The sequence below is a fragment of the Armigeres subalbatus genome, chromosome 1, assembly GCF_024139115.2.
Source record: "Armigeres subalbatus isolate Guangzhou_Male chromosome 1, GZ_Asu_2, whole genome shotgun sequence".
NCBI lineage: Eukaryota > Metazoa > Arthropoda > Insecta > Diptera > Culicidae > Armigeres > Armigeres subalbatus.
This window is the reverse complement of record NC_085139.1, coordinates 246,205,456-246,216,587: the sequence shown is the minus strand read 5'-3', so window position 1 is coordinate 246,216,587 and position 11,132 is coordinate 246,205,456. Positions and strand designations below refer to the sequence as shown.

General features: G+C 42.8%; 2 protein-coding genes across 3 annotated transcripts; both read left to right on the top strand.

Moving 5' to 3' along the window:
* Positions 1-346: 346 nt before the first annotated feature.
* On the top strand, positions 347-2,334 carry LOC134212416 (uncharacterized). Of its 2 annotated transcripts, none has more exons than XM_062690260.1 (4): positions 347-472; positions 538-1,632; positions 1,691-1,837; positions 1,915-2,334. In XM_062690260.1, the coding sequence occupies exons 1-4, from the start codon at positions 443-445 to the stop codon at positions 2,104-2,106; spliced, it is 1,464 nt and encodes a 487-aa protein (XP_062546244.1). In that variant the 5' UTR covers positions 347-442; the 3' UTR covers positions 2,107-2,334. The 2 variants fall into 2 exon arrangements, with proteins under 2 accessions (XP_062546244.1, XP_062546237.1); XM_062690253.1 differs by having other exon boundaries at positions 1,691-1,846.
* Positions 2,335-6,811: 4,477 nt separating this feature from the next.
* Positions 6,812-10,654, top strand: LOC134207179 (uncharacterized protein K02A2.6-like). Its single transcript, XM_062682905.1, has 4 exons — positions 6,812-7,056; positions 7,895-8,455; positions 8,642-10,287; positions 10,464-10,654. Exons 1-4 carry the CDS (start codon positions 6,812-6,814, stop codon positions 10,652-10,654), a joined length of 2,643 nt encoding a protein of 880 aa, XP_062538889.1.
* The last annotated feature ends 478 nt before the right edge of the window (positions 10,655-11,132 follow it).

Here is an 11,132-nt window from a genome sequence, read left to right as displayed (position 1 = left end):
GTGGATTGATCCGTAGATAAAATGACGCATCCATACACCAAAACAATTGAAAAATATTTGAATCTCGTGATTCAATCGTGGTTCAAATCTGCAGAAAATAGAACGGAGCGTTATACCAGTTTTATTTTTTGACAGTTGACTGGTATAAAAACTGAATCTAGAACAGCTGCTGGGAAATTCGATGTTTCAGATTCATATTCAAACTGACAGCCCCGAACGATTTGAATCACTGCTGATTTTACTCTAAGCTCGCTTTTTTGACAATTTTTCTCTACCTCTTTTGTTACGATCTGCGTACTAACCTTAATTTTGTAGCAGCAAACATATCCTGCTTCTTCTTTGCGTGGTGAATTTCTGCTCTTCGGAAGTCAAATAAAAATAATCTCGTCTCAGACAGAATTCACCACACCGCAAATCAAAACAACTTTCGTCATCCGAGCCAATGGTCAAAATAAGAGATCTGCCTGAAGAAGTTGGATTTAAATCGTGAAAATTACATTAAATTACATTCCATTAACTATATTATTTCACTTGTAGGTGTTGATACTTATCTTCAGTTACCTAAAACTACGGGAGCGTAAGATAGCATCGCGCGTTTCCCAGCAATGGAATCGACTGGCATTCACCGACCGGCCAATGAGGGCCGTAGTGCTTCATGTGGTCGACTACCTCAACGCAAAGGAGCGGAAGATCCTTCTGAAGAGCAATCGCTGCTACCGTAACCTAACACTGGAATGGACCGAAGCATCCAGTGTGCCCTTTTTGGTGGACGTCGTCGATAAGTTTGGCGAGGAGCTTCATTCGCTGAAGCTGGCCACCTACGTGGTAACGCCGCCGATTCTAGTTAGATTCCTACTGAAGGCACCGAATCTGAGGCAGCTCATTGTAGAGGGAAGTGTGTGCAACGAGGATTGCGACATGGTTCTACCTGCGTTCGGGCAGCTCAAGGCACTGGAAATGACGCAGCGAGGGTTCGAAAGTGAACTGCGTGAAGTGATTCCCAAATTGTTCCCTAGCGTGGTTTCATTGGATTTGGTTGGCGCGGAAGATGCTGCGATCGATTTGATTGCTTCCTATGGGAACCAGCTGAGGGGTTTGCACGTCCTATTGGAATTTTCGCAGTTTCGGCGGTTCTCCAATTTGAATTGTTTGAATGGATTGGAGAGGATGCATGTGTCGTGGCCGCAGCCTAGCGATTTCAGGCAGGTTTTCAGTGTGTTCGAGCAGATGGAAGCGATTCAGTGTGCGTCGCTCACCGGGCCGGTGAATGAAGCCACGTTCGATCTCATCTGTAGACGGTGGAAAAACCTGACTAGTCTGTGTGTGAATGTACAGTCTCTCAAAGCTGCCAGTTTCAAAACTATTACTGCTTTGAAAAAATTAAAGGTTCTGAAGCTGCAAGGGTCGATAAGGGATAACAATTTTCTGAAGGATATTGAACTGCCGTCGGTTACTCACTTGATGCTGGACGGAATCTCAACAAATAATGGGTTCTACAATCACATGTCAACATTCGTTCCTAATGTTTGGATGCTCAAAATCTACGATCATACATTTGAAAATGCTCAACTACGACTGATTACTAAAACAATGACTTCCTTGCGAGTCCTTGCGCTGGATTATTGCTATCAAGTAAGGGCTACAATGCAAAATTTTGAATATGTCACGTAAACTATTTGCTCTTTTCCAGATCAAAGACGAAGGGTTCCAGCTTTTGAACAATCTGACAAAGCTTCTGGAGCTCCGCTGCTGGTCCATATCGATATCGGAAAACGCATTTATTCGCTTCCCCAAGTGTCCCAATTTGCGGACATTTAGCGTGGGTGGTAGTGGCTGGGTACCATATGTCGGCTTCTCAATCCAACTGCACTCTCAAAGCTAAAACCTCTTATTATTCCATTTTGTTGTTCGCAGATAACCAACAAAACCGTGTTGGACATTCCGAAGGCGTTCCCAAACTTGAAGGAATTGCACGTGGTGGATTGCTTCAAGGTGGACGAGGATACGATCTATACGCTGCAGGAGCGTATGCGAAAGTGTGCTGTCGTGCGACTGGACAAGCCGGAGATCGATCGGGACATGGAAGCCGTCTGGAATTGGAATTAATGTGATAAATGGGCGAATCGCTTGAAGCAATATTTGTTTCACATTGTACCATCATTTGCATGCTGCCTATGTATATGGCTTTATCTTAATTTGGATCTAACTTAGTAATGAATAACTGCCGAGGATCTCTTGTAGACCTTTCAGTTAAAACACGTCGAAGTATATACGAACTTATTTTGTTATTTTTTGTACCAATAATAGGCAATAAAATATAGAATTTTCAATTTATTTCGATGTTTACTTCATACGGTTTTGACTATGTTGGAAACCCCTAAACGAAGAGTTCTCAATATCGTGAGCAAACTAAAAAAAAAGTAAGATTATTTCTTCCAATTCATCATTTTTCTTTTCCGGAATCTGTGACTGCTGCTACGAAGTCCAAAAGTGGCCACAATATGGCCGCCCTAACCCTAATCTAGCGTTCCAGGCGGCCGTTATGTCAAATAACAAGTGATCAACGCATCTTGATTTTTTTTTTCACTCGTGAATCAACGAACAAAGACGCAAATCTATTTTTCGCTGTTTCCTGTCCCTTGCTTTTAGATATACTTTGTATCCGTGCAAACGTGGTATTTAGAAATCAAAAGCTATCGCGATTCTCCTTAAATTACGATTTATTTTTGCAAATTCCTAGAAATTCGTTAACACTGTAACGTAACACAATTAAAAAAAATATCACGTCCGTCATCCTTGATTGTGCGATTGATTGGAATTGTTTGCATTGCATAATTATCCATAGCATCAAAAGACTTCGCTTACTATCACCCCCGATCGAGTGTTATTTGATAGCAATGCGCTTCTTGCTTTCGAATTGGTCCTTAAGCTTGTCTGCACATAGGCAAGAAGTTAACTCAATCTATTAAGGCTTCCCCAGACCTAAGCGATTTCATCGCTGCGACGGCGACAACTAGTCGCCGCGATTCGATCGTTGGGTAGCTGCAGGCAATGTTTGATTTACGATAGAATCGCGTCGCGACTGTCGCGTCGCGTGTGTTTGGGGGGACCTTTATTGATTGCGTCGCCGAGTTTGAGAAAACTTTCCCGCAAGTACGTTTAGTACTGCCATCCCCCAGAAGTTGTACTGGGAGGTAGTTCCTGGGGGAAACGATGGTGGAGCCCAAGGGAGTTTAGTCGGTATCAAAAATGAAAGTTGCATTGTGTTTGCAATGCAAACAAGAAGATTATTCAGAATAAGTGTAAGAAGATCCTCTTTGCGCAACTCTATATAATAGACTCTGGTGTACATCTAAAAATTATCGTGAACCGCAAAAAAAACAACACGAGATATCCGAGTGCACAGAATGAAATACACGTGAATCTCAAAATCCCTTGTATGTGAGCCGTACTATTTGTATCATTTGTAATATGACAACTTTATCTCCTAAAATACAAATCGTCAATTAAGAAACCCCATAGTCATAGTCAACGGATGCTTTTACATGAAAATATTGAAATACAGTATGAACTTTGGGAGTTACTTCAGCCAAATTTTCATTATCAATCACAAACAAAAATTTCTCTGCATAGTGGTGGTAGGATCTGGCGCTCTCTAGTTAAGTGTAAAGCTGACTATTAACACAGAACGCATAATGAAATTCTAATCAATTCCTTAGTTCAGAGTTGTATTGCTTATGCTATCAATCTTTAGACTTCTGCGAAAATTGTTGATGGCGGGTCATAATTCCTCATCAAAGTAACCTGTCAAATACCGTTGGCCATACCAATTCGAGAATTTGACATCCCACAAATGCTTATCATCGTGAGTGAGCAGTTGGTGACAGATAAGCAGAGATCCTTTTGAGCCTTCCTTGGATAGCTTTCAAATTGTAACTGTTAGTAATAATTCGCTAGCTATCAACAGTTCTCAATACTAACTTTAGGTATCTTGTGCGTGTCCACAATAATCTTTGTGTTGTGCTTCGAATCTTGACACAAGATATTCTAAACTTTTATTAAATTCTACACATTCGAATTGAGGTGATTAAGTAACGTCAAAGAATTGCTTACATGTATCCACTTTAATTACCAAACCGAATCAAATTCAGTTCTAAAAAAAGTTTTATGTATTTATCAAATTATTTTTAAAGAGTTTTATTTAATTTTAAATGTTTAGCTAATGTAAGCTTTAAATAAACTGTTCTCTGTTCCATCAGCTCCATCCTCACAAATGATCGAATCAATACCACAATCAGGGGTCCCATTTAGCTCCACAACCTGCTGCATTTCTCGTTGATATAAGGGGGATTTCTGAGCGAGTTCATCAAAGAATAGTTTGAAAACTGTGAAATAGGTATTTGCTTAGAAAAGCTGTTGTTTCAATCATCATGGCTTACCTCCTATACTCCTCCTTACTACCTATAGGAATTACTTTCGGAAATGGCTGATAAACCTCATCAACAACAAATCAACAAGCATTTTACGAAATTTGACGGACGAATATTCCGAAGATGATCAAAACAACTCTAGAAAAATCCCAGCAATCACGCGTTTCATATTGAGCTGAGGGAACGTAACTGAGCAAATAATTTCAGCTCAGGAGTCTAATAAAGTGCAAAGTACTCAATATTTCTTCAACGTTTTCTTCTGGCTTTAGTTGTGAAGAACATATATTTTGTCTATTAAGAAAGCCAGCATGAATGAATGATGCACAGATAGTAATTCATCATTTCGTTGCCTTTCGTCAATGCAATGTAATACGCTTCCCCCATTACTGAAAAAAACATTATATGAAATGTACCTACCTATTATCTAAAGAAAACTACACAAACTCTAAACAAAACAGAATCGGTTGGAAAATGTTTGACGTTTGTTTGTTCGGAACAGTCGGATGAGTGCCAATAATGCTGTCCAATGAGCAGCTCGAAGTAGCTCGAAGTTGTTCCCGTCCTGCTCGTTCTTTTTTGTCAACAAACGGGCATGAGCGTGACAGGAACAACTTCGAGCTACTTCGAGCTGCTCATTGGACAGCACTAATGATTTTCAACAAATCGAGGCCTACATTGATTAAAACATGTCAGTATTTTCTACCTCTTGGATGTCAAAAAGCAACTCACTAGGCCGCCATTATCAAGCGCAAAATACTGGACATTCTTTCTATCAAGATACAATAATGGAACATTTATTCACTTCACTTACAGAAATAATAACAAATATAATTAAAAACTGTCAGCAAAAAATTACTTTCGAACAACATTTTAAAGATATAAAGGTGACGAGCGTTATTCATTCGGCTTGAGTTATTTTCCAGTGTGCTATCGAGTATCCATAATGCCAAAACATCTCGTTATACTAATGACACACTGATGGTATTCGTACCATGGTACAAGTTGTACCACAGGTGTGTCGCCTTGTACCATGCTGGTGCAACGTGGAAAACCATGGTACAATATGTACTAGGGTATATAACCGTGGTATACCATGGTCCTTTTACCACCAGTGTGTCTTTAGTATTATTCTTGTACCTCCTCGAGCATACTCGAACGATAAGTCATTTTCGAGATCGAAACGAAAACCGTAATGCCATACATGTTCGACTCGATAGAATTTCGTTCGAATCGAGATGCGCAATGCTACCCCAGGGTCATCCAGCCCATAATTTGCTACACGTGGTGGAAGGTACAGGAAATTTCTTGTCCGTAGTGCTCGTTCTGGAGCATACATTTGAAGAACAGCAAGCATTTCAGGAGAATCGATTTCGCCAACAAAACAGCCTGAGCTATTGATCTTCTATGCTCTAGAGTGTCTTATCACAGCAGTTGGCATCGGTGTTCATAAGGCGTAACCTACCGCCAGCATCGTTCCAAGGAAGATAGCGCAGGACATAGCGAACAAATTTCTTTCCAAACCTCTCAAAGGGAGGTTTCCAAGCCTCTCAAAAGGCGACTTTCGAGTCACTTAAAAAGAGGCATCTGTGCCTTTTGAAAAAAGAATTCCAAGCCCCTTTGAATATGGCTTCTGAGCCCCTTTAAAAATAGCTTCCGGGCCTCTTGAAAGGAGGCTTCCGGGCCTCTTGAAAGGAACACCGGGCCTCTTGAAAGGAGGCTTCTGGCCCTCTTGAAAGGAAACTTCCGGGCCTCTTGAAAGGAAACTTCCGAGCCTCTTGAAAGGAGGCTTTCGGGCCTCTTGAAAGGAGGCTTCCGGGCCTCTTGAAAGGAGGCCTGAGCCTCTTGAAAGGAGGCTTGAGCCTCTTGAAAGGAGGCTTCTGAGCCTCTTGAGAGGAGGCTGCCGAGCCTATTGAGAGGAGGCTTCTGAGCCTCTTGAAAGGAGGCTTCTGAGCCTCTTGAAAGGAGGCTTCCGTGCCTCTTGAAAGGAGGCTTCCGAGCCTCTTGAAAGGAGGCTTCCGAGCCTCTTGAAAGGAGGCTTCCGAGCCTCTTGAAAGGAGGCTTCCGAGCCTCTTGAAAGGAGGCTTCCGAGCCTTTTGTCCGTTTGATCTTTTGTCTCGCAGCTTTTCATACACTGTTCTGGTTACGAATGGCAGAATGCAATTGGCTTTGAATTAGAATTAGAATAATGCTGTCAAGCGTCTGAATGCGTTCTTCGTGGGGAAGCGAAACGAGAGAGTGGAACTCGAGGTCTTCCGTTCGCTCCGTCAAGCTACAGGAGAGTCTTTTAATCGTTATATTTTGAGATTACGTACGCAAGGTCGCAAGCTGCCTGCTGTGACTTCCGCGACCGCGAAGAAAAGGAATTACTGCAGCAGGTAACCATGGGTGCCACAGACGAAAGGGTAAGAGACAAAGGTCTTGAGGGCACTATGTCTTTCGATGAATTGGTCAACTATGCGATTAATCGTGAAGTGCTGCTAAAGCAAAAGGAAAAGGCGCATCCGTTCAGATCCGAATCCAGTACGGCGGCACTGATTAAACAGGAATGGGAGAGGAAGACGCCACAAAGAGGAGGATATTCGGCACAACAGTTTAAGGGTGGACGTCGGTGGACCGGTAAAGATCGGTTGCCAACAGAATGTAGCCGATGTGGCTCATGGCGTCACCAGCGAGATGCGAAGGACTGCATTGCTCGGAGTGCCACGTGCAATAAGTGTGGGGATCTGGGCCATTTTGCAAGGAAGTGTCCCGGAGGCCGGCACGCCCCAATGAAGAACCGTTTTTCGTGGAGGAAGTCCGAAACAACCAATATGTTGCGGGATGAAAGAGCTTCAGATACCGGAGCGGGATATTCAGGCCGTCATGGAGACAATCGACCGTCAAAGGTAGAATAAATATTTGTTGTTTTATATACATTATTTGACAATTTTTATACATGTTTTTACAATATTTGTTGAATTAGATATGAATTCAATCCAATAAAACTAACCATTAATAATACATATATTCTAAAATTATTTGTTAAACTAGGCAAAAACGAATGATGGAAGCATCGTGGGATTAATTGATCATATACCGGTTGAATTTTTAATTGACTCTGGGGCAATGATCAATACCGTTACCGAACAAATATGGGAAAAGCTTCTGTCTGGTAATGCCAGACTCTTCAAAAAGAAATTCCAATGCGATCGACAATTTACGGCATATGCTTCCGAGGCACCCCTCCAAGTTTTAGCAATTTTTGAAGCTTGGATTTCAATCAACGAAACGAAGCCCAAAAATTATGCTGAGTTTTTTGTCATCCAAGGAGCCCGAAGATGCTTACTTAGTAAGAGAACCGCGGAAGACCTTAAAATTCTGAAAGTGGGGCTTGAAGTGAACAGCATCGCTACGAAGAAAGAGGCGTTTCCAAAATTTCCCAATGTCCAATTACGATTATCAATTGACTATACCGTTCCCCCCAGAAAATTGGCATATCTCAGGATTCCTGTTGCAATGGAGGATAAGGTCAATCGCAAACTTCAAGAGATGTTGGACGCAGATATTATTGAACCCGTTCTTGGCCCTTCTGAATGGATCTCGCCTATGGTAGTGGTTCCAAAAGGATCTGATGACATTCGATTGTGCATAAACATGCGTTACCCCAACCAAGCCATTCAACGAGAACACTACCCTTTGCCAATCATTGACAACCTGCTAAATAAGCTCAAAGGAGCGGTTGTATTTTCAAAACTCGATATTACCTCCGCTTACTACCACGTAGAGTTACACCCGGAATCGCGTGAGATAACTACTTTTATGACAAGTAAGGGTCTAATGCGCTTTAAGCGGCTTATGTTCGGTATAAATTGCGCACCGGAGATATTTCAGCGCATAATGTGCGAGATGCTTGCTGATATCGAAGGTGTGATCGTTTACATCGACGACGTTGTTGTGTGGGGAGCAACTCTTGCCGAGCATAATGAGCGACTGCAAAAGGTGCTGGCAGTCCTTGGAAAGAACCATGCTCTGCTGAATAAAGATAAGTGTGTGTTCGAAGTTCAGGAACTTGAAATACTTGGTTTTAAGATCAGCGGAGATGGTATTAGTCCTACAGATGACAAAGTGGCAGCGATCCGAAACTTCAGGCTGCCAGAGTCGAAGGAGGAAGTCTGAAGTTTTTTAGGGCTTCTAAATTTCGTGGGCCAGTTTATTCCTCACCTTTCTTCAAGGACCGAAGCGTTACGAAGTTTTATTCGAGGTGAAGTAGAATCCTTCGGTGCTGATCAGGAAAAAGCGTTCGATGACCTACGTCATGAGTTGGCGAGCACAGTACACCGTCTTGGCTTCTTTGATCCGAAAGACCTCACCGAGCTGTACGTGGATGCATCTGCAGTCGGTCTCGGCGCTGTTTTAACGCAGAGAGACAGCAAGAACCAACCACGAATAATCAGTTTTGCATCGAAGGGGCTTACGAAGACGGAGAGAGTCTATCCACAAACACAGCGCGAAGCATTAGCTGTCGTTTGGGCAGTGGAAAAATTTTATTCGTATTTGTTTGGTATACACTTCACGGTTTTCACGGACCATAAGACACTGGAGTACATTTTTGGCGGAAAACACCAAGAGGGAAAGCGTGCATGCTCGCGTGCCGAGGCGTGGGCGCTGCGGCTACAACCATACGATTTTACAGTGGTACATGTCCCAGGGTCTGAAAATATCTCTGACATCTTCTCAAGATTATGCCATCAATCAGATGCACCGTTTGATGAAAGTTCAGAACATTACGTTTGCGAGATCGGGGATGAGCTATCGGCTATTACTCTGGATGAAATTAAAAAAGAAACCAATCTTGACGATGAACTAAAGGAAGTTGTTCAGGCTATTGAAACCCAAGAGTGGCCTCCGCACTTGTTTGCCTATCAGGCTTTCGCTAGGGAGCTTGGAGTTTTAAATGGTGTTGTTGTCAGAGAAGACCGAATCATACTTCCTTCAAAACTGCGACAAAAAGCGTTGGATATCGCGCATCGAGGCCACCCGGGAGTAGTAACAATGAAACGCAATCTAAGAGAGAAAGTATGGTGGCCGTACATGGACCGGGGAGTTGAGAATCACGTGCAGGAGTGTGCTGGTTGTGCTTCAGTCAGCCAACAGGGACCGCCAGAGCCAATGATTCGTAAAGAAATGCCTGATCGAGCGTGGCAAGATTTAGCTTTGGATTTTTTCTCAGCAAAGGAATGTGCGACGTTTTTGGTCGTGGTTGATTATTACAGCCGATTTTTGACTGTCATTGAGATGAAAACCACTAATGCATCCAAAACCATTGAGGCCTTAGAACGTATCTTCAGAGAGCACACCTACCCTGAATCAGTTCGAACTGATAATGGACCTCCTTTTGCGAGTGAAGAGTTCACGAACTACTGTATCAGGAAGAATATCCGACTCGTGCGTGCCATACCTTATTGGCCCCAGATGAATGGGCTAGTTGAAAGACAGAACCAGGGGATCCTCCGAGCACTACGAATTGCCAGATCATTAAAAGAAGACTGGAGGAAAGCTGTTGATGAATATGTGTATGCTTACAATACATCTCCGCATTCTGTCACCGGAAAGTCCCCAATGGAACTTCTCACTGGAAGGCCTGTGAAAGACCTACTACCTTCGCTAAGAACCGAGCCGTATTGGAATCGGGATGAGGAAACGCGTGATAAGGACACAATAAAGAAAATGCAGGGAAAATTGTATGCGGACAAACGACGTCATGCCAAAGAATCAGCAATATCCGTTGGTGATACTGTCATGATTAAAAACTACGACATGGGAAAACTGGAACCTAGATTTCGATTGGAGAAGTATTCTGTGATACAGAAAAACGGAAGTGACGCGATTGTCTTGAGTGCCGACGGGACCAAATACAGACGCCCAGTAGCTCATTTGAAAAAGTGGCCAAATTGCCATGGCCAAGATAATTAGTATGACCGTGTCGATCGTATCACATCAGAATTATATATTTATACGAAAACCCTACTAAAATCCGCTACATGACTTTTACAGATCTGCCACAGTTACCGGCTACACCGATTTCAGATGATCAGGACGATTCTCCGAAACAACCGGGCATCGGAAATTCTGATATGCGTACGACGATAGCGGACAGGACGACTCGAAACAAAGAGTTTCAGGAACCTCCACCCACTAAACGGCCGAAGAGATCCATTAAGATGCCAGCACGATTTGAATTATGATTATATGCAATGTAATTTTCTGTATTTTTTTTTAAACATTAAGTCGTTGTTATTACCAGTTAATCCGTAGACCAGAAGAAGGATGTAGAGTACATAATTACCATCCTAAAGCCCCTCGTAAGAGTAGAGTTAGAAGAGAGCAACATACAAAGTGAAAGAGTTAGCTAGAGCAGCAGTTAGGTTGAGAAAACGGGCCTGGTCTAGGCTAGATGAGTTGAGTGGTAACCATCTTGGAGATCGGAAGAATAAATCGATCGCGGTTAAGCATTGAGTCAAACGTTTTAATTTGCTAGTGATCCGAAACAGTATTCAAACTTGGGTCAACTCTACACTATCAAGAGGCTCGAAAGCCTCCTTTCAAGAGGCCTGGAAGCTTCCTTTCAAGAGGCCCGGAAGCCTCCTTTCAAGAGGCCCGGAAGCCTCCTTTCAAGAGGCCCGGAAGCCTCCTTTCAAGAGGCCCGGAAGCCTCCTTTCAAGA